Source organism: Cetorhinus maximus, unplaced genomic scaffold (genome assembly GCF_964194155.1).
Source record: "Cetorhinus maximus unplaced genomic scaffold, sCetMax3.hap1.1 HAP1_SCAFFOLD_612, whole genome shotgun sequence".
In the NCBI taxonomy this organism is placed as follows: Eukaryota; Metazoa; Chordata; class Chondrichthyes; order Lamniformes; family Cetorhinidae; genus Cetorhinus; species Cetorhinus maximus.
This window is the reverse complement of record NW_027596554.1, coordinates 172,501-199,862: the sequence shown is the minus strand read 5'-3', so window position 1 is coordinate 199,862 and position 27,362 is coordinate 172,501. Positions and strand designations below refer to the sequence as shown.

The window sequence follows — 27,362 nt, the reverse complement described above, 5'->3', positions numbered from 1 at the left end:
TACACACACACACATTTACACATCCACAACTCCTTTACACACTCATACACACATATTTACTCACACATTCATGCAATTACATATTCCTTTACACACACACACATTTACACACACACATTTAGACATTTACATATTCCTTTACACACACATACATTTACACATCTACAACTCCTTTACACACTCATACACACACATTCCTTCACACACACATCTACAACTCCTTTACACACTCGTACAAATAAATTTACACACATTCATACATTGACATATTCCTTTACACACTCACACTCATTTACACATTTACAGTTCTGTTACACACTCACACACACACAATTATACACACATTCCCTTACACACTCATTTACACCTCAGACCAGCAGCAGCAGCTAACAGTGACACTGAGGACAGAGATAGTCTCCAGGGTGCTAGAGGGTGGAGGCGCTAATGACCAGGACAACAGGATTGCAGCGCAAAAGAAGCTCACAACTCGGCAACAGAGTTCACATTCCTTATTTTAAAAATACAGAGATTATCATATGAATGAATCAAACACTCGAATATATACAGACAGTATCAACATGGACTGCACTGGTTCCAAATATTAATTAAAACGTGGCACTTTGCACAGGGAAAGCAGCCACCGACACAGACAGCACACATTCTTCATTTACATCGGAACTGTTCTGTTTCTTCAAGGACATAGGTCATTTCCCACTCACACCCAACAGCACAGAAAGTCCCTTCGGATCAAAGAGACTGTATCCATGCTATCCCATCAAACACTCCCAGGACAGGTACAGCACGGGGTTAGATACAGAGTAAAGCTCCCTCTACACTGTCCCCATCAAACACTCCCAGGACAGGTACAGCACGGGGTTAGATACAGAGTAAAGCTCCCTCTACACTGTCCCCATCAAACACTCCCAGGACAGGTACAGCATGGGGTTAGATACAGAGTAAAGCTCCCTCTACACTGTCCCCATCAAACACTCCCAGGACAGGTACAGCACGGGGTTAAATACAGAGTAAATCTCCCTCTGCACTGTCCCCATCAAACACTCCCAGGACAGGTACAACACGGGGTTAGATACAGAGTAAAGCTCCCTCTACACTGTCCCCGTCAAACACTCCCAGGACAGGTACTGCACAGAGTTAGAAACAAAGTAAAGCTCCCTCTACACTGACCCCATCAAACACTCCCAGGACAGGTACAGCATGGGGTTAGATACAGAGTAAAGCTCCCTCTACACTGTCCCCATCAAACACTCCCAGGACAGGCACAGCACGGGGTTAGATACAGAGTAAAGCTCCGTCTACACTGTCCCCATCAAACACTCCCAGGGCAGGTACAGCACGGGGTTAGATACAGAGTAAATCTCTATCTACACTGTCCCCATCAAACACTCCCAGGACAGGTACAGCACGGGGTTAGATACAGAGTAAAGCTCCCTCTGCACTGTCACCATCAAATACTCCCAGGACAGGTACAGCACGGGGTTAGATACAGAGTAAAGCTCCCTCTACACTGTTCCCATCAAACACTCCCAGGACAGGCACAGCACGGGGTTAGATACAGAGTAAAGATCCCTCTATACTGTCCCCATCAAACACTCCCAGGACAGGTACAGCACGGGGTTAGATACAGAGTAAAGCTCCCTCTACACTGTCCCCATCAAACACTCCCAGGACAGGTACAGCACGGGGTTAGATACAGAGTAAAGCTCCCTCTACACTGTCCCCATCAAACACTCCCAGGACAGGTACAGCACGTGGTTAGATACAGAGTAAAGCTCCCTCTACACCGTCCCCATCAAACACTCCCAGGACAGGTACAGCACAGGGTTAGATACAGAGTAAAGCTCCCTCTACACCGTCCCCATCAAACACTCCCAGGACAGGTACAGCACGGGGTTAGATACAGAGTAAAGCTCCCTCTACACTGTCCCCATCAAACACTCCCAGGACAGGTACAGCACGGGGTTAGATACAGAGTAAAGCTCCCTCTACACTGTCCCCATCAAACACTCCCAGGGCAGGTACAGTACGGGGTTAGATACAGAGTAAAGCTCCCTCTACACTGACCCCATCAAACACTCCCAGGACAGGTACAGCATGGGATTAGATACAGAGTAAAGCTCCCTCTACACTGTCCCCATCAAACACTCCCAGGACAGGTACAGCACAGGGTTAGATACAGAGTAAAGCTCCCTCTACACTGTCCCCATCAAACACTCCCAGGACAGGTACAGCACGGGGTTAGATACAGAGTAAAGCTCCCTCTACACTGTCCCCATCAAACACTCCCAGGGCAGGTACAGTACGGGGTTAGATACAGAGTAAAGCTCCCTCTACACTGTCCCCATCAAACACTCCCAGGACAGGTACAGCACGGGGTTAGATACAGAGTAAAGCTCCCTCTACAGTGAAAAGAGAGGGATCGCGGTGATTGATCAATAAATATCTTTGTTACATGATGAGTTTCCCAGGTTTGTCGAATATTGGTTGGATCCTGGGCGTCTCACTGCCAGGGTTTCTGATGGGACTTTGCGCTGTGGCTGTGCAATAGAATAGAATTTTCGATGAGAGTAATCAGCGTATCTCCCACTCTCGGAGGGAGTGTGTGCTACCCGAGCTCCTCACGCTCTCCCAGCCTCCCTGCGAGGGTCTCCTCTCCTCCGCACCGTCTCTCCGTCACTCACTGACAGGTTGGTAGATTTACTTCCAGGAAAACGTTGAGCTCGATTAGTATGGAGAGGCAAAGGAAGACAGCATACAGCAGCAGTGCTCCCAATCCCAATCTCCGGTCCAACTTCCACTTGTTCAGGTGGATCCCGATGACCTGGAATGGAGGGAGGAGAGAGCGGGAGAGAGAGAGAGAGAGAGAGAAATGGAGGGAGGAGAGAGCGGGAGAGAGAGAGAGAGAGAGAAAGGGAGGGAGGAGAGAGTGAGAGAGAGAGAGAGGGAGAGAGAGAGAGAAATGGAGGGAGGAGAGAGCGGGAGAGAGAGAGAGAGAAATGGAGGGAGGAGAGAGCGGGAGAGAGAGAGAGAGAGAGAAATGGAGGGAGGAGAGAGTGGGAGAGAGAGAGAGAAATGGAGGGAGGAGAGAGTGGGAGAGAGAGAGAAATGGAGGGAGGAGAGAGTGGGAGAGAGAGAGAGAGAGAGAGAAATGGAGGGAGGAGAGAGTGGGAGAGAGAGAGAGAGAGAGAGAGAAATGGAGGGAGGAGAGAGCGTGAGAGGGAGAGAGAATTGGGGGAGGAGGGAGAGAGAGAGAGTGAGAAGTGGAGGGAGGAGGGAGAAATAGAGGGAGAGAGAATTGGGGGAGAAGGGAGAGAGAGAGAGAGAGAGAAATGGAAAGAGGTGAGGGAAGGAGAGAAAGAGAGAGAAATGGAGGGAGGAGGGAGAAATGGAGGGAGGAAGGAGAGGGAGAGAGAGAGAAATGGAGGAAGGAACGAGAGGGGGACGAAAGAGAGAAACAGAGGGAGAGAGAGAGAGAGAGAGAGAGAGAGAAAGAGACAGGGAGTGAGTGGCTGGTAAATTGCACTGTCTATCTGTTACCATCTTTTGACTGTGACAGATACGTTGAGGCCAACCTGAAGCAGCCTGGGACTGTGAACACGGGAGGGGTTCTGCAGCAATGGGGCAGATTCAGAGCATTGTTCCTGGGGGTAAGGGTGGGCGATGTGGAGCCACATACAGGGAGATGGTGCCACTGTGGGAAGGAGAGAGCCTGGGGCTGGCTCAATCACTCTGGCAGCAAGGGCAGAGCTTGGGGTGGGGTCCACCCGGGGCAGGGGCTGTGTCTGAACCCCCAGCACCCTCACAGAGAGTCTCTACACCCCCCCACCCCACCCAGGGCAGGGGCTGTGTGTAAACCCCCAGCACCCTCACAGAGAGTCTCTACAAAACCCCCCCACCCAGAGCAGTTAACCCCAGAACTCCCCACCACAGTCACAACCCCAACACACTCTCTCTCACACACCCTTACACACACACCCTTACACACTCACTCCCTCTCACACACCCTTACACACTCACTCCCTCTCACACACCCTTACACACTCACTCCCTCTCACACACCCTTACACACTCACTCCCTCTCACACACCCTTACACACTCTCTCCCTCTCTCACACCCTTACACACTCACTCCCTCTCACACACCCTTACACACTCACTCCCTCTAACACACCCTTACAAACTCACTCCCTCTCACACACCCTTACACACTCACTCCCTCTCACACACCCTTACACACTCACTCCCTCTCACACCCTTACACACTCACTCCCTCTCACACACCCTTACACACTCACTCCCTCTCACACACCCTTACACACTCACTCCCTCTCACACACCCTTACACACTCACACCCTCTCACACACCCTTACACACTCACTCCCTCTCACTCACTCCCTCTCACACTCACTCCCTCTCACACTCACTCCCTCTCACATGCCCTTGCACACTCACTACCTCTCACACACCCTTACATGCTCACTCACTCTCACACACACTCCCGCTCACACCCTTACACACTCACTCCCTCTCACACACCCTTACACACTCACTCCCTCTCACACACCCTTACACACTCACTCCCTCTCACACACCCTTACACACTCACACCCTCTCACACACCCTTACACACTCACTCCCTCTCACACACCCTTACACACTCACACCCTCTCACACACCCTTACACACTCACACCCTCTCACACACCCTTACACACACACTCCCTCTCACACACCCTTACACACTCAGTCCCTCTCACACACCCTTACACACTCACACCCTCTCACACACCCTTACACACACACTCCCTCTCACACACCCTTACACACTCACTCCCTCTCACACACCCTTACACACTCTCTCCCTCTCTCACACCCTTACACACTCACTCCCTCTCACACACCCTTACACACTCACTCCCTCTCACACACCATTACGCACTCACTCCCTCTCACACACCCTTACACACTCACTCCCTCTCACACACCCTTACACACTCACTCCCTCTCACACACCATTACGCACTCACTCCCTCTCACACACCCTTACGCACTCACTCCCTCTCACACACCCTTACACACTCACTCCCTCTCACACACACTCCCTCTCACACACCCTTACACACTCACTCACTCTCACACTCACTCCCTCTCACTCACTCCCTCTCACACTCACTCCCTCTCACTCACTCCCTCTCACACTCACTCCCTCTCACACTCACTCCCTCTCACATGCCCTTGCACACTCACTACCTCTCACACACCCTTACACGCTCACTCACTCTCACACACACTCCCGCTCACACCCTTACACACTCACTCACTCTCACATACCCTTACACGCTCACTCACTCTCACACACTCCCTCTCACACACCCTTACACAGTTACTCTCACACACCCTTACACACTCACTCCCTCTCACACCCTTACTCACTCACTCCCTCTCACGCACCCTTACACGCTCACTCCCTCTCTCACACACTCACTCACACACCCTTACACACTCACTCCCTCTCACACACCCTTACACACTCATTCTCCCACACCCTTACACACTCACTCCCTCTCTCACACCCTTACACACTCACTCCCTCTCACACACACTCACTCTCACACACTTACTCACTCTCACACACCCTTACAGACTCACTCCTTCTCACGCACACACTCTCACACACCCTTACACACTCACTCCCTCTCACACACCCTTACACACTCACTCCCTCTCTCACACACTCACTCTCACACACCCTTACACACTTACTCACTCTCACACACCCTTAGACTCACTCCTTCTCTCTCACACACCCTTACACGCTCACTCCCTCTCACACACCCTTACACACTCACTCCCTTTCTCACACACTCACTCTCACACACCCTTACACACTCACTTCCTCTCACACACCCTTACACACTCACTCCCTCTCACACACCCTTACAAACTCACTCCCTCTCACACACCCTTACACACTCACTCCCTCTCACACACCCTTACACACTCACTCCCTCTCACACACCCTTACACACTCACTCCCTCTCACACACCCTTACACACTCACTCCCTCTCACACACCATTACGCACTCACTCCCTCTCACACACCCTTACGCACTCACTCCCTCTCACACACCCTTACACACTCACTCCCTCTCTCACACACTCCCTCTCACACACACTCCCTCTCACACACACTCCCTCTCACACACACTCCCTCACGTACTCACACACACTATATCTCATACACACACACACAAACCCTCAAGCACTCACACATACTCACTCACTCTCTCACACACACTCTCACACACCCTTACACACTAACTCACTCTCACACAAACACTCTCACACACCCTTACACACTCACTCACTCTTACACACCCTCCCTCTCACACACCCTTACACACTCACCCACTCTCATACACCCTTACACACTCACTCCCTCTCACACACCCTTACACACTCACTCGCTCTCACACATCCTCACACACTCACTCACTCCCTCTCACACACCCTTACACAGTCACTCCTTCTCACACCCTTACACACTCTCACTCCCTTACACACACACACTCCCTCTCACACACCGTTACACACACACACACATACACACTCCCTCTCACACACCCTTACACACTCACTCACTCTCACACAAACACACACCCTGACGCACTCTCACACACGCCGACACACACACACTCTCTATCTCACACACACACACTCACACACACACACTCTCTCTCACACACACACACTCTCACACACCCTCACAAACAGGCACTCACACACACACACACACTCACGCACTTACACACGCAACCACACTTTCTCACACACTCTCACACACACTCTCACACACACACATACACACTCATTCTCACACACACACCCACACTCTCACACGCACTCTCACACACACACATACACACTCATTCACACATATACACCCACACTCTCACAAACACGCACCCTGACACACCCACACACACTCTCTATCTCACACACACATACCCTCACAAACATACACACACACCCTCACGCACTCACACACGCACACATATACACACTCACTCTCACATACTCACACACACATTTTCTCTCACACACACACACTCACGCACTTACACACACACCCACACTCTCACACACACCCACACTCACACACTCATTCTCACACACACACCCACAGTCTCACAAACACGCACCCTGACACACCCACACACACTCTCTATCTCACACACACACCCCCTCACGTACTCACACACACTATATCTCATACACACACACACAAACCCTCACGCACTCACACACCCTCACGCACTCTCACACACACATACATCAAACACTCACACACACTCACAAATACACTCTCTCTCACATTCACACTCACACTCCTCACACATCTCCCTCACTGTCTGTGAGGGAGATGTGTGAGAGAGAGAGTGTGAGTGTGAATGTGAGAGAGAGTGTATTTGTGAGTGTGTGTGAGTGAGAGAGAGTGTGTGTGAGAGAGAGAGAGTGTGTGTGTGAGAGAGAGAGAGTGTGTGAGAGAGAGAGAGTGTGTGAGAGAGAGAGAGAGAGTGTGTGAGAGAGTGTGTGAGAGACCATGTGTGTTTGAGTGTGTTTGTCACAAACACACTCAAACGCACATGGTCTCTCACACACACACACACACACACAAACACTCTCTCATGCACATAATCTCTATCTCGTTCACACACACTCTCTCTCTCACACTCTCTCTCACACACACTCTCTCTCTCACACACTCTCTCTCTCACACACTCTCTCTCTCACACACACTCTCTCTCACACACTCTCTCTCTCTCTCTCACACACTCTCTCTCTCTCTCTCACACACTCTCTCTCTCTCTCTCCACACACACTCTCTCTCTCTCACACACACTCTCTCTCACACACACTCTCACACACACCTCTCTCTCACACACACTCTCTCTCACACACACTCTCTCTCACACACACTCTCTCTCACACACACTCTCTCTCACACACACTCTCTCTCACACACTCTCTCTCACACACTCTCTCTCACACACTCTCTCTCACACACACTCTCTCTCACACACACTCTCCTCACACACACACTCTCTCTCACACACACACTTTCTCTCTCTCACACACACTCTCTCTCACACACTCTCTCTCACACTCTCTCTCACACACTCTCTCTCACACACTCTCTCTCACACACAGTCTCTCACACACACTCTCTCACACACACTCTCTCTCTCTCACACACACTCTCTCTCTCTCACACACTCTCTCTCTCTCACACACTCTCTCTCTCACACACACTCTCTCTCACACACTCTCTCTCACACTCTCTCTCACACACTCTCTCTCACACACTCTCTCTCACACACAGTCTCTCACACACACTCTCTCACACACACTCTCTCTCTCTCACACACACTCTCTCTCTCTCACACACTCTCTCTCTCTCACACACTCTCTCTCTCACACACACTCTCTCTCACACACTCTCTCTCTCTCGCACACTCTCTCTCTCTCGCACACACACTCTCTCTCTCACACACACTCTCTCTCTCACACTCTCTCTCTCTCTCACACACACTCTCTCTCTCACACACTCTCTCTCACACACACTCTCTCACACACTCTCTCTCTCACCACACTCTCTCTCTCACACACTCTCTCTCTCTCACACACACTCTCTCTCTCACACACTCTCTCTCACACACACTCTCTCTCTCACACACACTCTCTCTCTCACACACACTCTCTCTCTCACACACACTCTCTCTCTCACACACACTCTCTCTCTCACACACACTCTCTCTCTCACACACACTCTCTCTCACACACACTCTCTCTCACACACTCTCTCTCTCACACACACTCTCTCTCACACACACCCTCTCTCTCACACACACTCTCTCTCTCACACACACTCTCTCTCTCACACACTCTCTCTCTCACACACTCTCTCTCTCACACACTCTCTCTCTCACACACACTCTCTCTCTCACACACGCTCTCTCTCTCTCACACACTCTCTCTCTCACACTCTCTCTATCTCTCACACACTCTCTCTCACACTCTCTCTATCTCTCACACACTCTCTCTCACACACACACAGATAAAAAGTGAGGGTCAGACAAAAACCACTCACCATGAAGGAGACCGAGGCAAGGAGCAGGATCACAGAGTAAACAATACCTTTACTGTTTATCGAAACCTGTGAGCAACAGAGAGAAAAACAGATTGAAGCGGTCTGTATGCTCAGAAAGCTGCACTGTCGGAGGGTCAGTGCTGAGGGAGAGCCGCACTGTCAGAGGGTCAGTACTGAGGGAGTGCCGCACTGTCGGAGGGTCAGTGCTGAGGGAGTGCCGCACTGTCGGAGGGTCAGTACTGAGGGAGCGCCGCACTGTTGGAGGGTCAGTGCCGGGGGAGCGCCGCACTGTCAGAGGGTCAGTGCCAAGGGAGCGCCGCACTGTCGGAGGGTCAGTACTGAGGGAGCGCCGCACTGTCGGAGGGTCAGTGCTGAGGGAGTGCCGCACTGTCGGAGGGTCAGTACTGAGGGAGCGCCGCACTGTCGGACGGTCAGTACTGAGGGAGCTCCGCACTGTCGGAGGGTCAGTGCTGAGGGAGTGCCGCACTGTCGGAGGGTCAGTGCTGAGGGAGCGCCGCACTGTCGGAGGGTCAGTACTGAGGGAGTGCCGCACTGTCGGAGGGTCAGTACTGAGGGAGCACCGCACTGTCGGAGGGTCAGTGCTGAGGGAGTGCCGCACTGTCGGAGGGTCAGTGCTGAGGGAGCACCGCACTGTCGGAGGGTCAGTGCTGAGGGAGCGCCGCACTGTCCTGGGGCCAATACTTATCCCTCAACCGACATCACTAAAAACAGATGATCTGGGTCATTATCACATTGCTGTTTGTGGGATCTTGCTGTGCGTAAATGGGCTGCTGAGTTTCCTACATTACAACAGTGACCACACTTCAACAGAAAAAGTCCTCCACTGTGTGTGAAAGGTTTTGGGAGGTCCTGAGGTGGTTACTGTGAGTGTGTGTGTGTGTGAACCCTGTATGTGTAGCCATGTTCCACTCAGTGAGGGTGGTGACGAACGGGCTGGTGAATCAGCCAGAGACCAGCGGGCACTGGGTGTGCCCACCCTGCTCTCTCGCTTCCCCGGCCATCGCCAGCGGTTCGGACCCAGCAAGCAAACAGTTCCTTGGCCCCCCCCCAACCTGAATGGTCTGCACTCAGACTGGGAGAACGGGCTGGGACCTGACCAGTCCATCGCCACTCCTTGCCGAGCAGAGTAGCCGCTTGACCTCAGGACCAACGGGGGATCAGGACTGAGGCCTCACCCTCCTCTCGCCCTTGCCCAGGAACACATGGCACAGTCCAGCTCCTTCCCCAGCCATCCAAGGGAGCTAATCCTGACCAAGAACGAGTAGAGAAAGGCTGTTAAACAGGAAGACAGAATCCTGGGCTTTACACAGAGAGACACAGATACAGAAACAAGGCTGAGATGTGAAACCCTTTCCAAACACGGGTTAGACCCCAGCGGGAGGATCCTGTCCAATTCTGGGCCCCACACTTTAGGAAGGATGTCAAGGTCTCAGAGAGGATGCGGGGGAGGGAGATTTACTAGAACGTTCCCAGGGATGAGGGACCTCAGTTCATGTGGAGAGACTGGGAGAAGCTGGGATTGTTCTCCTTAGAGCAGAGAAGGTTAAGGGGGAGATTGAATTGAGGCGTTCAAAATCAGGAAGGGTTTGGATCGAGTGAATAAGGAGAAACTGTTTCCAGTGGCAGGAGGGTCGGTAACCAGAGGGGACACAGATTGAAGAGAATCGGGAAAAGAGCCAGAGGGGGAGATGTGGAGAATGTTTTTTTTACACAGCGAGTTGTTGTGATCTGGAAGGCGCTGCCTGAAAGGGCGGTGGAAGCAGATTCAATAGGAACTTTCAAAAGGGGGGGAATTGGATAAATACTCGAGAAAGGAGAAAAGGGGGAAAGAGAGCGGGGAGGGGAGGAGTGGGACTGATTGGATAGATCTTTCAAAGGGCTAGCACAGGAATGATGGGCTGAATGGCTGCCCCCTGGGCTGTGAGAGTCTGTGATTCTGAGATTCTCTGAGACTCACCACTGAACCATAGTTCAGGAACAGTGTCCTCAGCATCCAGGGAACTCCAAGGCCCAGCAGTATATCGAACACATTGCTCCCAATGGAGTTGGAAACAGCCATGTCACCCATACCTAGAAAGAAGCAGATATTCAACCAGGTTAGTCTAGTCTGAATGTGCTGGCTTATTAAAAACTGAAAGGCTCACCGTCAGAGGCACCTGGTCCCATCTTCTAAAAGGTTTTAAATCTATCCCTACTATCAGGGGAGATCTCTTCAACCCCCTCCCTCTCTCACACTCCTGTATCTGGGGAGGTCTCTCTAACCCCCTCTCTCTCACACTCCTGTATCTGGGGAGGTCTCTCTAACCCCCTCTCTCTCTCTCACACTCCTGTATCTGGGGAGGTCTCTCTAACCCCCTCTCTCTCTCTCACACTCCTGTATCTGGGGAGGTCTCTCTAACCCCCCCTCTCCCTCACACTCCTGTATCTGGGGAGGTCTCTCTAACCCACTCTCTCTCACACTCCTGTATCTGGGGAGGTCTCTTTAGCCCCAGATACAGGGGTGTGTGAGAGGTAGAGGGGGAGGTCTCTGTAACCCACTCTCACTCTCACACACTACTGTATCTGGAGGATCACAGATATCTTGGAGGGCTGCAGGGGCTGGAGGAGGTTACAGAGATAGGGAGGGTTGTAGGGGTTGGAGGAAGTTATAGAGATACGGAGGGTTGTAGGGGCTGGAGGAGGTTACAGAGATAGGGAAGGTTGTAGGGGCTGGAGGAGGTTACAGAGATAGGGAGGGCTGTATGGGCTGGAGGAGGTTACAGAGATAGGGAGGGTAGTAGGGGCTGGAGGAGGTTACAGAGATAGGGAGGGTATAGGGACTGGAGGAGGTTACAGAGATAGGGAGGGTTGTAGGGGCTGGAGGAGGTTACAGAGATAGGGAGGGGTATAGGGACTGGAGGAGGTTACAGAGATAGGGAAGGTTGTAGGGGCTGGAGGAGGTTAGAGAGATAGGGAGGGTTGTAGGGGCTGGAGGAGGTTACAGAGATAGGGAGGGTTGTAGGGTCTGGAGGAGGTTACAGAGATAGGGAAGGTTGTAGGGGCTGGAGGAGGTTACAGAGATAGGGAGGGTTGTAGGGGCTGGAGGAGGTTACAGAGATAGGGAGGGTTGTAGGGGCTGGAGAAGGTTACAGAGATAGGGAGGGTTGTAGGGGCTGGAGGAGGTTACAGAGATAGGGAGGGGGTGAGGAGGGATTTGAACACGAGGATGTGAATTTTGAAATCGAGGTGTTTCTGGACCGGGAGCCAGTGTGGGTCAGTGTGAGCACAGGGGGTGAATGGGTGAAGGGGACTCGGTGTGAGTTCGGACACGGGGGCAGCAGAGTTTTGGATGAGCTGCAGCTTACGGAGGGTGGAATGTGGGAGAGTCGCCGGGAGAGCGTTGGGATAGTCGAGTGTGGAGGTAGCGGAGGCGTGGGTGAGGGCTTCAGCAGCCGATGAGCTGAGACAGAGTGGAGTCGGGCGATCTTGCACCCGGAGAAAACAACACAGACAAAAAGGCACTCCTGCAGAAAGAGTGGCAGCCATCGGATACCCCAACCATGGCCGTTCATCACACTGTGAAATCACACACCCTCTGACCCCTCACAACTTACCCTGTCTGGCCACAATGAGACTAGCCATGCAGTCTGGAACGCTGGTACCGGCAGCCAGGAATGTAATTCCCATAATAACATCGGGAATTCCGAGAGAATATCCAATTATTGTTACCTAGGAAACAGGAACAAACACACCAAATGTCAAACACTCCCAGGACAGGTACAGCACAGGGTTAGATACAGAGTAAAGCTCCCTCTACACTGTCCCCATCAAACACTCCCAGGACAGGTACCGCACGGGGTTAGATACAGAGTAAAGCTCCCTCTACACCGTCCCCATCAAACACTCCCAGGACAGGTACAGCACGGGGTTAGATACAGAGTAAAGCTCCCTCTACACTGTCCCCATCAAACCCTCCCAGGGCAGGTACAGCACAGGGTTAGATACAGAGTAAAGCTCCCTCTACACTGTCCCCATCAAACACTCCCAGGACAGGTACAGCACGGGGTTAGATACAGAGTAAAGCTCCCTCTACACTGTCCCCATCAAACACTCCCAGGACAGGTACAGCACGGAGTCAGATACAGAGTAAAGCTCCCTCTACACTGTCCCCATCAAACACTCCCAGGACAGGTACAGCATGGGGTTAGATACAGAGTAAAGCTCCCTCTACACTGTCCCCATCAAACACTCCCAGGACAGGTGCAGCACGGGGTTAGATACTGAGTAAAGCTCCCTCTACACTGTCCCCATCAAACACTCCCAGGACAGGTACAGCACGGGGTTAGATACAGAGTAAAGCTCCCTCTACACTGTCCCCATCAAACACTCCCAGGACAGGTACAGCACGGGGTGAGATGTCCAGTCCGAATAATTTGCCATTCTTACCATCCAGACCATAATATAAGAGAAGAGCGCAATCCACAGGGTGGAACAGATGAATGTGGCCATGAAGTATTTCTCCCAGCGAGCTCGGGAGCAGTTGGGAACTGTGCAGTAAAGCAGGAACGACAGGGGCCAGGAAATCAGCCATTTCACCACATCACATCTTTCATCTGTGGATCAAAGAGGAATTCAGGTCACAGCTGAGGGGACAAAGACATTGCCTGGGCGGAGTGGGATATTAGACTGGGAGAGTGGGATATTAGACTGGGAATGGGATATTAGACTGGGAGAGTGGGATATTAGACGGAATGGGGTATTAGACTGGGAGAGTGGGATATTAGACTGGGAGAGTGGGATATTAGACTGGGAGAGTGGGATATTAGACTGGGAATGGAATATTAGACTGGGAGAGTGGGATATTAGACTGGGAGAGTGGGATATTAGACTGGGAATGGGATATTAGACTGGGAGAGTGGGATATTAGACTGGGAGAGTGGGATATTAGACTGGGAATGGGATATTAAACGGGGTGGGATATTAGACTGGGAATGGGATATTAGACAGGGAATGGGATATTAGACTGGGAGTGTTAAATGGAATGCAAGAGTGGGATATTGAATTGGAAAAGTGGGATATTGGACTCAGAGAGAGGGATATTGGACTGGGAGAGAGGGATATCAGGCTGTTAGAGTGGGATATTCAATTTGGCGAGTGAGATATTAGATTGGGATAGCGGGATATTGGACTGGGAGAGAGGGACAGTGGACTGGGTGTGGGATATTGAACCAAGAGAGTGGGATATCGGACTGGTGATGGAATATTGGAATGGGAGTGGGATATTGAACTGGGAGAGAGCGATATTAAGCTGGGAATGGGACATTGGAATGCGAGAGTGGGATATTAGACCAGGAGAGTGGGATATTAGACTGGGAGTGAGATATTAGACCAGAAGAGTGAGATATTAGACTGGGAGAGTGGGATATTAGACTGGGAGAGTGGGATATTAGACTGGGAGAGTGGGATATTAGACTGGGAGTGGGATATTAGACTGGGAGAGTGAGATATTGAATCGGGAGAGAGCGATATTTGACTGGGAATGGGATATTAAACTGGGAGTGTGCGATATTAGACTGGGAGTGGGATATTAGACTGGAAAAGTGGGATATTAGACTGGGGGTGGGATATTAGACTGGGAGAGTGGGATATTAGACTGGGAGAGTGGGATATTAGACTGGGAGTGGGATATTAGACTGGGAGTGGGATATTAGACTGGGAGAGTGGGATATTAGACTGGGAGAGTGAGATATTAGACTGGGAGAGTGGGATATTAGACTGGGAGTGTGGGATATTAGACTGGGAGTGGGATATTAGACTGGAAAAGTGGGATATTAGAGTGGGAGTGGGATATTAGACTGGGAGAGTGGGGTATTAGACTAGGAGAGTGGAATATTAGACTGGGAGTGGGATATTGGACTGGGAGAGAGGGACAGTGGACTGGGTGTGGGATATTGAACCAAGAGAGTGGGATATCGGACTGGTGATGGAATATTGGAATGGGAGTGGGATATTGAACTGGGAGAGAGCGATATTAAGCTGGGAATGGGACATTGGAATGCGAGAGTGGGATATTAGACTGGGAGTGGGATATTAGACTGGGAGAGTGGGATATTGAACTGAGAGAGTGGGATATTAGACTGGGAGTGGGATATTAGACTGGGAGTGGGATATTAGACTGGGAGAGTGGGATATTAGACTGGGAGAGTTGGGTATTAGACTAGGAGAGTGGGATATTAGACTGGGAGTGGGATATTAGACTGGAAAAGTGGGATATCAGACCCAGAGTGTGCGATATTAGACTGGGAGTGGGATATTAGACCGGGAGAGTGAGATATTTGACTGGGAGAGTGGGATATTTGACTGGGAGAGTGGGATATTTGACTGGGAGAGTGGGATATTAGACTGGGAGAGTGAGATATTAGACTGGGAGTGGGATATTAGACGGGGAGAGTGGGATATTTGACTGGGAGAGTGGGATATTTGACTGGGAGAGTGGGATATTTGACTGGGAGAGTGGGATATTAGACTGGGAGAGTGAGATATTAGACTGGGAGAGTGGGATATTAGACTGGGAGAGTGGGATATTAGACAGGGAGAGTGGGATATTAGACTGGGAGAGTGGGATATTAGACTGGGAGAGTGAGATATTAGACTGGGAGTGGGATATTAGACAGGGAGAGTGGGATATTAGACAGGGAGAGTGGGATATTAGACAGGGAGAGTGGGATATTAGACAGGGAGAGTGAGATATTAGACTGGGAGTGGGATATTAGACAGGGAGAGTGGGATATTAGACAGGGAGAGTGGGATATTAGACAGGGAGAGTGGGATATTAGACTGGGAGAGTGGGATATTAGACTGGGAGAGTGGGATATTAGACTGGGAGAGTGGGATATTAGGCAGACTCCTGTTACCTGGTACTTTAAATGGGATGAGTGGCCCGACATTCTCCTGTTCCCCCTTCCTGTTAGATTCCTCAGCCTCTCCGGCGTTTCCGTTCCCATCCGGCGCCTCGTCCCCTCGGCTCGGCTCGACATCGGCGCCGGCACCAGCGCCGTTCTCCACCGCTCGCTTCTCCGGGATGCTGAGGGAAACCTGTGGCTCCGGTTTCACCGCCTGGCTTCGAATCAGACGTTGCCTCTGGGGGAAGGGTTACAGAGAGGGTCATTTTCCGACCACTCCTCTCCCGCACCCTCCGCCAAGGCCGCTGACACTCACTGTAGAGGGTGGGCCCCTCAGCAGCTGCGGCTGTCAACAAATACCCATTCCCCAATCTTTCAACCAACAGCACAGCCAGAGCTTTTCAACTGTGGTGGCATCGTAATCCCAATCCCATCACCAGCTTTTTTTCAAAATTAGGGATGCGGGCGTCGCTGGCTGGGCCCAGCATTTATTGCCCATCCCTAATTGCCCCTTGAGAAGGTGGCGGTGAGCTGCCTTCTTGAGCCGCTGCAGTCCATGTGGTGTAGGTTCACCCACAGCGCTGTTAGGGAGGGAGTTCCGGGATTTTGACCCAGCGACAGTGAAGGAACGGCCGATATATTTCCAACTCAGGATAGTGAGTGACTTGGAGGGGAACTTGCAGGTGGTGGTGTTCCCATCTGTCTGCTGCCCTTGTCCTTCTAGATGGTAGCGGTCGTGGGTTTGGGCGGCGCTGTCGAAGGAGCCTTGGTGAGTTGCTGCAGTGCATCTTGTAGATGGTACACACACTGCTGCTACTGTGTGTCGGTGGTGGAGGGAGTGAATGTTTGTGGATGGGGTGCCAATCAAGCGGGGCTGCTTTGTCCTGGATGGTGTCGAGCTTCTTGAGTGTTGTGGGAGCTGCACTCATCCAGGCAAGTGGGGAGTATTCCATCACACTCCTGACTTGTGCCTTGTAGATGGTGGACAGGCTTTGGGGAGTCAAGAGGTGAGTTACTCTCTGCAGGATTCCCAGCCTCTGACCTGCTCTTGTAGCCACAGTATTTATATGGCTAGTCCAGTTCAGTTTCTGGTCAATGGTAACCCCCAGGATGTTGATAGTGGGGGATTCAGTGATATTAATGCCATTGAATGTCAAGGGGCGATGGTTGGATTCTCTCTTGTTGGAGATGGTCATTGCCTGGCACTTGTGTGGCAGGAATGTAACTTGCCACTTGTCAGCCCAAGCCTGGATATTGTCCAGGTCTTGCTGTGTGAGGGCACAGACTGCTTCATACAGTGTAAAGGGTTAACAGAAGGGATGTGCCAATAATTGACGTAGATGATGATGTATCACTGACATCAGTCAGGCATGTGTCAGACTTGAGAGAGAGAGGTTAGAGCACTATGCCCAGAAGCAACATGCCTACTCTGTAACCTGTTTAGATGCCAAAGCAATAAATACATTTTAAGCAGATACCGGAGTGTCTCTGGCCAGTCACCAAGAGCCACACCTAGAGTCCAGAGGTAACAAGGACTAGCTCAGAACAGCTCACCTTCTCACAAACAAAGCTGTCAGTGCACAGTGATCAGGAGCAGCACCATTGGCTATTTGCCCCTACCCATGTACCCCTCTGCCCACTTCTCCACCCAATTGACTTGATTTAGAGGTCCTGAGGACAATTGTCAGCCCAGGGGAGATGGATCCAGTCACTAGGCCGCGAATGAAGCCTGGGACTTTCCTGCTCCATGTGCTGGGGATCAATAGAGCCTCCTACCTCATTGATGAGCATGCGGCTGGCCATACTGAGACGGGTCCTGGGCCCAAAGTGCCGGGTGATCATTATCCTCAGACTGGCCTCAGGGAAGCTGAGTTTGTGAGGCGAGGTCAAAAACAATTCATCCACCATCACCACCGAATTGCTCTCTGCTCCGTGGTCTGTAATCGGGAAAAGCAAAGACACAATATCAACACTCCCAGGACAGGTACAGCACGGGGTTAGATACAGAGTAAAGCTCCCTTTACACTGTCCCCATCAAACACTCCCAGGACAGGTACAGCACGGGGTAGATACAGAGTAAAGCTCCCTCTACACCGTCCCCATCAAACACTCCCAGGACAGGTACAGCACGGGGTAGATACAGAGTAAAGCTCCCTCTACACCGTCCCCATCAAACACTCCCAGGACAGGTACAGCACGGGGTTAGATACAGAGTAAAGCTCCCTCTACACTGTCCCCATCAAACACTCCCAGGACAGGTACAGCATGGGGTTAGATACAGAGTAAAGCTCCCTCTACACTGTCTCCATCAAACACTCCCAGGACAGGTACAGCACGGGGTTAGATACAGAGTAAAGCTCCCTCTACACTGTCCCCATCAAACACTCCCCAGGCAGGGACAGCACGGGGTTAGATACAGAGTAAAGCTCCCTTTACACTGTCCCCATCAAACACTCCCAGGACAGGTACAGCACAGGGTTAGATACAGAGTAAAGCTCCCTTTACACTGTCCCCGTCAAACACTCCCAGGACAGGTACAGCACAGGGTTAGATACAGAGTAAAGCTCCCTCTACACTGTCCCCATCAAACACTCTCAGGACAGGTACAGCACGGGGTTAGATACAGAGTAAAGCTCCCTCTACACTGTCCCCATCGAACACTCCCAGGACAGGTACAGCACGGGGTTAGATACAGAGTAAAGCTCCCTCTACACTGTCCCCATCAAACACTCCCAGGACAGGACCAGCATGGGGTTAGATACTGAGCACGGTAAATTTTACATATAGATATTTCTCTCGAACCTGTTTGTAATATGACGACAGTAGCTGGATATTTCTGGTTGCTCTCTGCTGCTTGCTGTGCAGTCGGCTCCTCAGTCCCTGATCTCTCTGGGTGAATGCAACTCAGCCCCACAAAGTAATTGCGAATTCTGGTATTGTATCTGAGAAATAGCAGAGGAACAGTCAGGGTATCCCATTCAGGTGAGGCAGCTCCTGTGCTGCTGACCCTGCTCCCCCAGAACTGCCGACCTCCCCTCCTGAGCCCCAGCTTAACCGAGATTGTTCCCCGTCCTCTCTCTTCAGGTATTGTCCATCTCTCCTTTAACTCTGCTGCCCTCACCCCATCCCTCAGAACACAACAGCCCGTAACTTCCCCGGCCCCTGCAAACTCCTGTCCAACCTCCAACCTGCCTTTCCTCGCCCAATCCACTTAATGTGTTGTCACCTCCCAAGTCGGTTCCCGCCTTTTCCAGGGTCCCGTGTTTGAATCCCTCCAATCCGGCTTCGTTCCCAGCCTCAGTACTGAACCCGCTCTTATCAAAGATACAAAGTGCGGCTGTGAGGAGGGTAAACAATCCCCCCCTCATCCGCCTCGCCCTGTCCGCAGCCTCTGACACGGGTGACCACACCATCCTCCTCCAACGCCCCTCCGCTGTGGTCCAGCTGGGTGGGATTGCTCTCTCTGCCTTCCATTCTCATCGGTCGAATCCTGGGCGGAGAGTCACCAGCCCCCTGCTCCCACACCGTTACCTCTGCTGCCCCCCAAGGGTCAATCCCAAGTCCCCACCCCATCTCTCATCTCCACACTGCCCCTCGGCAACACCCTCTGGAGGCACAGAGTCAGTTACCGCGTGTACACTGCCCTCGCCCAGCGGTCCCTCACCACCAGCTCCCTCGCCCAGCGGTCCCTCACCACCAGCTCCCTCGCCCAGCGGTCCCTCACCACCAGCTCCCTCGCCCAGCCATCCCTCACCACCAGCTCCCTCGCCCAGCGGTCCCTCACCACCAGATCCCTCCACTCCTCCGCTCTCTCTGAATTGTCCGGCTGCTTATCCGACATCCAGTACTGGATGGGCAGAAATTTCCTCCGATTCGATATCGGGAAGACTGAAGCCATTGTTTTCAGTCCCCGCTCCGATCTCCGTTCCCTAGGGACCGGCTCCATCCCTCTCTCCCCCCCCCGGGAACAGTCTGAGATTAAACCAGTCTGTTCACAGCCTTAGTGTCACATTCGAACCCGGGGGGTGAGCTTCCGACCTCCTATTCGCCCATTTCCACCCCCAGAACATCGCCCGGATTCACCCCCATCTCAGCTCATCAGCTGCTGAAGCCCTCACCCGCGCCTCCGCTACCTCCACACTCGACTATCCCAACGCTCTCCCGGTGACTCTCCCACATTCCACCCTCCGTAAACTTCAGCTCATCCAAAACTCTGTTGCCCCCGTGTCCGAACTCACACCGAGTCCCCTTCACCCATCACCCCCTGTGCTCACACTGACCCACACTGGCTCCCGGTCCAGAAACACCTCGATTTCAAAATTCACATCCTCGTGTTCAAATCCCTCCTCACCCCCTCCCTATCTCTGTAACCTCCTCCAGCCCCTACAACCCTCCCTATCTCTCTAAACTCCTCCAGCCCATACAACCCTCCCTATCTCTGTAACCCCCTCCAGCCCCTACAACCCTCCCTATCTCTGTAACCTCCTCCAGCCCCTACAACCCTCCCTATCTCTGTAACCTCCTCCAGCCCCTACAACCCTCCCTATCTCTGTAACCTCCTCCAGCCCCTACAACCCTCCCTATCTCTGTAACCTCCTCCAGCACCTACAACCCTCCCTATCTCTGTAATCTCCTCCAGCCCCTACAACCCTCCCTATCTCTGTAACCTCCTCCAGCCGCTACAACCCTCCCTATCTCTGTAACCTCCTCCAGCCCCTACAACCCTCCCATCTCTGTAACCTCCTCCAGCCCCTACAACCCTCCCTATCTCTGTAACCTCCTCCAGCCCCTACAACCCTCCCTATCTCTGTAACCTCCTCCAGCCCCTACACCCCTCCCTATCTCTGTAACCTCCTGCAGCCCCTACAACCCTCCCTATTTCTGTAACCTCCTCCAGCCCCTACAACCCTCCCTATCTCTGTAACCTCCTCCAGCCCCCACAACCCTCCCTATCTCTGTAACCTCCTCCAGCCCCTACAACCCTCCCTATCTCTGTAACCTCCTCCAGCCCCCACAACCCTCCCTATCTCTGTAACCTCCTCCAGCCCCTACAACCCTCCCTATCTCTGTAACCTCCTCCAGCCCCTACAACCCTCCCTATCTCTGTAACCTCCTCCAGCCCCTACACCACTCCCTATCTCTGTAACCTCCTCCAGCCCCTAAAAACCCTCCCTATCTTTGTAACCTCCTCCAGCCCTCACAACCCTCCCTATCTCTGTAACCTCCTCCAGCCCCTACAACCCTCCCTATCTCTGTAACCTCCTCCAGCCCCCACAACCCTCCCTATATCTGTAACCTCCTCCAGCCCCTACAACCCTCCGAGATCTCTGGGCTCCTCCAATTCCGGCCTCTTGACCATCCCCCGATTCCCATCGCTCCACCATTGGCGGCCGTGCCTTCAGCTGCCTGGGACCCTGAGCTCTGGAATTGAAAGTGGGAATGCAAAGCGGGGGAAGCTGGATAAAGACATGAGGGAGAAAGGAATAGGAGGATATGGTGATGGGGGGAGATGGAGAGGGGGTGGGAGGAGGCTCGTGTGGGGCAGAAACACCAGCAGATGGGCCGAATGGCCTGATGTAATTGTGGCCCCTGTGCTAACACAACGTGCATAGCGACTGTGAAAAGCAGAGCTAATAAATATGTTTTAGAAAGGACAAGATATATTCATCTTACTTCATCACGATGATGTAGAGCACATACAGCAGAGTCATGATGAGGGTCTCCCACCTGAGAACACACCAAAACAAACCAACACCAGATTGTACATCCAGCATCGGCTACACGGAAATAAACACTCCCCTTCTCCCTGTCCCCCCCATCTCCCCTGTCCCCCCCGTCTCCCCGTCCCCCCGTCTCCCCGTCCCCCCGTCCCCCCGTCCCCCCGTCTCCCCGTCTCCCCTGTCTCCCCATCCCCCCGTCTCCCCCGACTCCCCGTCCCCCCATCTCCCCCGTCTCCCCCGACTCCCCGTCTCTCCGGTCTCCCCATCCCCCCGTCTCCTCGTCCCCCCGTCTCCCCTGTCTCCCCATCCCCCCGTCCCCCCCATCTCCCCCGTCTCCCCGTCCCCCCGTCTCCCCCGACTCCCCGTCCCCCCGACTCCCCGTCTCCCCGTCTCCCCTGTCTCCCCATCCCCCCATCTCCCCTGTCCCCCCCGTCTCCCCGTCCCCCCGTCTCCCCCGACTCCCCGTCTCCCCGTCTCCCCTGTCTCCTCATCCCCCCATCTCCCCCGTCTCCCCCGACTCCCCGTCTCTCCGGTCTCCCCATCCCCCCGTCTCCTCGTCCCCCCGTCTCCCCTGTCTCCCCATCCCCCCGTCCCCCCCATCTCCCCCGTCTCCCCGTCCCCCCGTCTCCCCCGACTCCCCGTCCCCCCGACTCCCCGTCTCCCCGTCTCCCCTGTCTCCCCATCCCCCCATCTCCCCTGTCCCCCCCGTCTCCCCGTCCCCCCGTCCCCCCGTCTCCCCGTCTCCCCTGTCTCCCCATCCCCCCATCTCCCCCGACTCCCCGTCCCCCCATCTCCCCCGTCTCCCCCGACTCCCCGTCTCCCCTGTCTCCCCATCCCCCCGTCCCCCCCATCTCCCCCGTCTCCCCGTCCCCCCGTCTCCCCCAACTCCCCGTCCCCCCGTCTCCCCGTCCCCCCGTCTCCCCCGACTCCCCGTCTCCCCGGTCTCCCCATCCCCCCATCCCCCCATCCCCCCGTCCCCCCATCTCCCCCGTCTCCCCATCCCCCCGTCTCCCCGTCCCCCTGTCTCCCCATCCCCCCGTCTCCCCGTCTCCGTGTCTCCCCCGTCCGCCCGTCCCCCCGTCTCCCCGTCCCCCCGTCTCCCCGTCCCCCCGTCTCCCCGTCCCCCCGTCCCCCCGTCTCCGTGTCTCCCCGTCTCCCCCGTCCGCCCGTCCCCCCTCCCCCCGTCTCCCCATTCCCCCCCGTCCCCCCGTCTCCCCGTCTCCCCATCACCCCGTCTCCCCATCTCCCCGTCCCCCCGTCTCCCCGTCCCCCCGTCTCCGCGGCTCCCCGTCCCCCCGTCTCCCCCTCCCCCCCGGCTCCGCGTTTCCCCCTCCCCCCCATCCCCCCGTCTCCCCGTCCCCCCCGTCTCCCCATCTCCCCGTCTCCCCGTCCCCCCGTCTCCCCGTCTCCCCATCTGTCCGGCTCCTGTCACCCCCTCGGGACGTCCCAAAGTGTTTCACAGACAATGAAGGACTGTTTTTTTTTGAAGTGCGGTCCCTGTTGTAATGTAGGAAACTCAGCAGCCCATTTACGCACAGCAAGATCCCACAAACAGCAATGTGATAATGACCCAGATCATCTGTTTTTAGTGATGTTGGGTGAGGGATAAATATTGGCCCCAGGACACCGGGGAGAACTCCCCCTTGCTCTTCTTCCAATAGTGGCCGTGGGATCTTTTACCCCCACCCGAGAGGGCAGACGGGGCCTCGGTTTAATGTCTCATCCTGAAAGACGGCACCTCCAACATCGCGGCGCTCCCTCAGTACTGACCCTCCGACAGTGCGGCGCTCCCTCAGCCCTGACCCTCTGACAGTGCAGCACTCCCTCAGTACTGACCCTCCGACAGTGCGGCGCTCCCTCAGCACTGACCCTCCGACAGTGCAGCACTCCCTCATTACTGACCCTCCGACAGTGCGGCGCTCCCTCAGCACTGACCCTCCGACAGTGCGGCACTCCCTCAGCACTGACCCTCCGACAGTGCGGCGCTCCCTCAGCACTGACCCTCCGACAGTGCGGTGCTCCCTCAGCACTGACCCTCCGACAGTGCGGCGCTCCCTCAGCACTGACCCTCCGACAGTGCGGCGCTCCCTCAGCACTGACTCTCCGACAGTGCGGCGCTCCCTCAGCACTGACCCTCCGACAGTGCGGCGCTCCCTCAGTACTGACCCTCTGACAGTGCGGGTGGGTATAGCGTCAGCGGGACTCAATCCCAAGACCTTCAGACTGATTCTGGGGTTCTAAGCGCCTGTTGCTGGCTGTGAGGTTGTTTAATTTCAGTTTGACTCACACTCAGTGTTGTTGATAACTGGGGGTGTTCATCCTAAAATCATTCCACTTGTGTCCACATTTTCAGACAGTAACAGATTGGATCAGTTTGAATCAGGATCACAGATAAATGTGCAGATCAACACTCACCAGAAAACCTTTTCATCGTGAATAACCTGCAAAAGAAACAGATCAGAGGTTGGAGGCAACTTATAATATAACTTAAACTCAGTCCCCATTCACTGGCTGTCCTCCAGCCCCTCAGGCCCTACTCCATAGGCCTTTCGCTGCCCCTGACTCCCTCGGCCTCTCAGGCCAGAGGACTCCCATCCCCCTGCACTAGGCTGGAGCTGATTCCTATGCAGGCAACTCCAGGCCCTACTGACTCCCAGGCCCCTCCACAGGCCCTACCTGACTCCCAGGCCCCTCCACAGGCCCTACCTGACTCCCAGGCCCCTCCACAGGCCCTACCTGACTCCCAGGCCCCTCCACAGGCCCTACCTGACTCCTTGGGCCCTCCACAGGCTCTACCTGACTCCCAGGCCCGTCTACAAGCCCTTCCTGACCCTCGGCCCCTCCGCGGGCCCTTCCTGACCCTCGGCGCCTCCACGGGCCCTACCTGACCCTCGGCCCCTCCACGGGCCCTTCCTGACCCTCGGCCCCTCCATGGGCCCTACCTCACCCTCCACAGGCCCTACCTCACCCTCCACAGGCCCTACCTCACCCTCAGCCCCTCCACAGGCCCTACCTCACCCTCCACAGGCCCTACCTCACCCTTGGCCCCTCCACAGGCCCTACCTGACCCTCGGCCCCTCCACAGGCCCTACCTCACCCTCCACAGGCCCTACCTCACCGTCAGCCCCTCCACAGGCCCTTCCTGACCCTCGGCCCCTCCACAGGCCCTTCCTGACCCTCGGCCCCTCCACAGGCCCTTCCTGACCCTCGGCCCCTCCACAGGCCCTACCTCACCCTCCACAGGCCCTTCCTGACCCTCGGCCCCTCCACAGGCCCTTCCTGACCCTCAGCCCCTCCACAGGCCATACCTGACCCCCTGGCCCCTCCACAGGCCATACCTGACCCCCTGGCCCCTCCACAGGCCCTAGTTTGACTCAGAGCCAAAAGGAAAAACCAGTTTGATTTGGAAATGAAGGTGTTACAACAGTTGATGAGCTGTTTCCCCTTTTATTCCACCCCTTCGGTTGCTTCTTTCTCCAGTGGATACCTTTCCCAGTTCAAATGTGCTCACTTTTTAAAAAGAGTCAAATTCAACCAGGTTTGCTGGAGTCAGAGGACGAGTAAGGTTACTAGTTACTAAACCCGAAAAAAGAATAAAAGACGCCCCCCCAACACACTCTCACCCACACGCTCACTCACTCTGTCTCACACACACGCACACTCACACACACGCACACTCACGCACACGCACGCACACGCACATGCACGCACACGCACACACACTCACTCTCTCTTACACGCATACACACTCTCACACGCACACACACTCACTCTCTCTTACATACACAGACACACACACACACACGCACACACACTCACTCTCTCTTACATACATAGACACACACAGACACACACACACACACTCACACACACACTCTCTCACATACATACACACTCAGACACACAGACACACACACACACTCTCTCTTACGTACACACACACACACACACTCACTCTCTCTCACATACATACACACTCAGACACACACACACACACTCACTCTTACGTACACACACACACACACACATTCACTCTCTCTCACATACATACACACTCAGACACACACACACACACACACACTCTCTCTTACGTACACACACACACACACACACACACACACTCACTCTCTCTCACATACATACACACTCAGACACACACACACACTCTCTCTCACATACATACACACTCAGACACACACAGACACACACATGCACACACACACACACACACACACTCTCTCACACACATTCACTCTTTCTTACATACACAGGCACACTCACTCTCTCTCTCACACATAGACACTCACACACACACACACACACACACACACACACACACTCTCACTCTTTCTACATACACACACACACTCACACACACACACATTGTCTGGGAAGAGCATCCTGCAGTCAGATCTTGTTGAAAATAACGAGAGTGGCATCACAAGACAGTGCGAGAGAGCGGTGGAGAGATCAGGACCACACAAGTGCAGGGAAACTTCAAAAACTGACATCGGCACAAAGGTGAGAGCTGATTGGTGAGTAGTGGGTAAGTGTTTTTCTCCAATTTAAAATAGATTAAGCTAAGGAAAGGTAAGAGTTCTAGTTTTTATTGAAAGTACATAAATAATTTAATGTTTTTTTATTGTATTTAACTTAAAGTAAGGGATTTTCTTTCAATTAGAGTCATGGCAGGGCAGCTCAGTCCCGTGTTATGTGCCGCCTGCAACATGTGGGAAGTCCTAGACGCTCCTTGCGCTCTGACTGACCACGTGTGCAGGAAGTGCCACCAGCTGCAGCTACTTGAGCTCCGAGTTTCGGAGTTTGAGCAGCAGTTGGAGACACTGAGGAGTATCCGCGAGGCTGAGAGTTTCATGGATAGCACGTTTTTAGACATGGTCACCCCACAGCTTACGGAAGGGCAGACAGAGAGGGAATGGGTGACCATCAGTCAGAAGAAAGGTGTCAGGCAGGTAGTTAGGAAATCCCCAGGGTGCATCTCGCTCGAGAACCGTTTTTCTGTGTTTGAAAGCGGTGAGAGGTATCAGAGGGGAGCATTTTGCAGATAGTGATCATAACTCAGTTAGATTGTTGTTATTGTTGTTAGATTGTTGTTAGTTGTTAGTTGTTAGTTGTTATGGAAAAGGACAAGGATGGGCCAGAAATCAGAGTTCTAAATTGGGGGAAGGCCGATTTTAATAAGATTAGATATGATTTGGCCAGAGTGGACTGGGAGCAGCTACGTTTAGGTAAATCTGTGTCAGAGCAGTGGGACTTATTCAAGAAGGAAATAGGGAGAGTACAGGGCCAACATATCCCAGTAAAGATAAAGGACGGGACCAACAAATCCAGGGAACCCTGGATGTCGAGGGATATACAGGATTGGATCAAGAGAAAAAGGCTTATGGTAGATACCGAGGGCTCAAAACAGCGGAAGCCCTAGAGGAGTATAGAATGTGTAGGGGGGAACTTAAAAGGAAATTGGAGGAGCAAAAAGGGGGAATGAAAAAACATTGGCAGGTAAAAGAAAGGAAAATCCAAAGTTATTTTACAAGTACATTAAGAGTAAGAGG

General features: G+C 53.5%; 1 protein-coding gene across 1 annotated transcript in view; it reads right to left on the bottom strand.

The window, feature by feature from the left end:
- Nucleotides 1-2,621: 2,621 nt before the first annotated feature.
- The window catches only part of LOC144674290 (sodium/potassium/calcium exchanger 3-like), a 170,042-nt gene continuing 145,301 nt past the window's right edge, over nt 2,622-27,362 (bottom strand). The window contains exons 10-19 of the mRNA XM_078535717.1: nt 24,208-24,233; nt 21,746-21,799; nt 18,875-19,014; nt 17,849-18,009; nt 16,085-16,310; nt 13,617-13,783; nt 12,785-12,899; nt 11,149-11,261; nt 9,171-9,236; nt 2,622-2,839 (exon numbers count right to left, since the gene is read on the bottom strand). Coding sequence (XP_078391843.1) covers nt 2,696-2,839; nt 9,171-9,236; nt 11,149-11,261; nt 12,785-12,899; nt 13,617-13,783; nt 16,085-16,310; nt 17,849-18,009; nt 18,875-19,014; nt 21,746-21,799; nt 24,208-24,233 — 1,212 coding nt within the window. The 3' untranslated portion in view covers nt 2,622-2,695. The remainder of the gene's footprint in view (nt 2,840-9,170; nt 9,237-11,148; nt 11,262-12,784; nt 12,900-13,616; nt 13,784-16,084; nt 16,311-17,848; nt 18,010-18,874; nt 19,015-21,745; nt 21,800-24,207; nt 24,234-27,362) is intronic.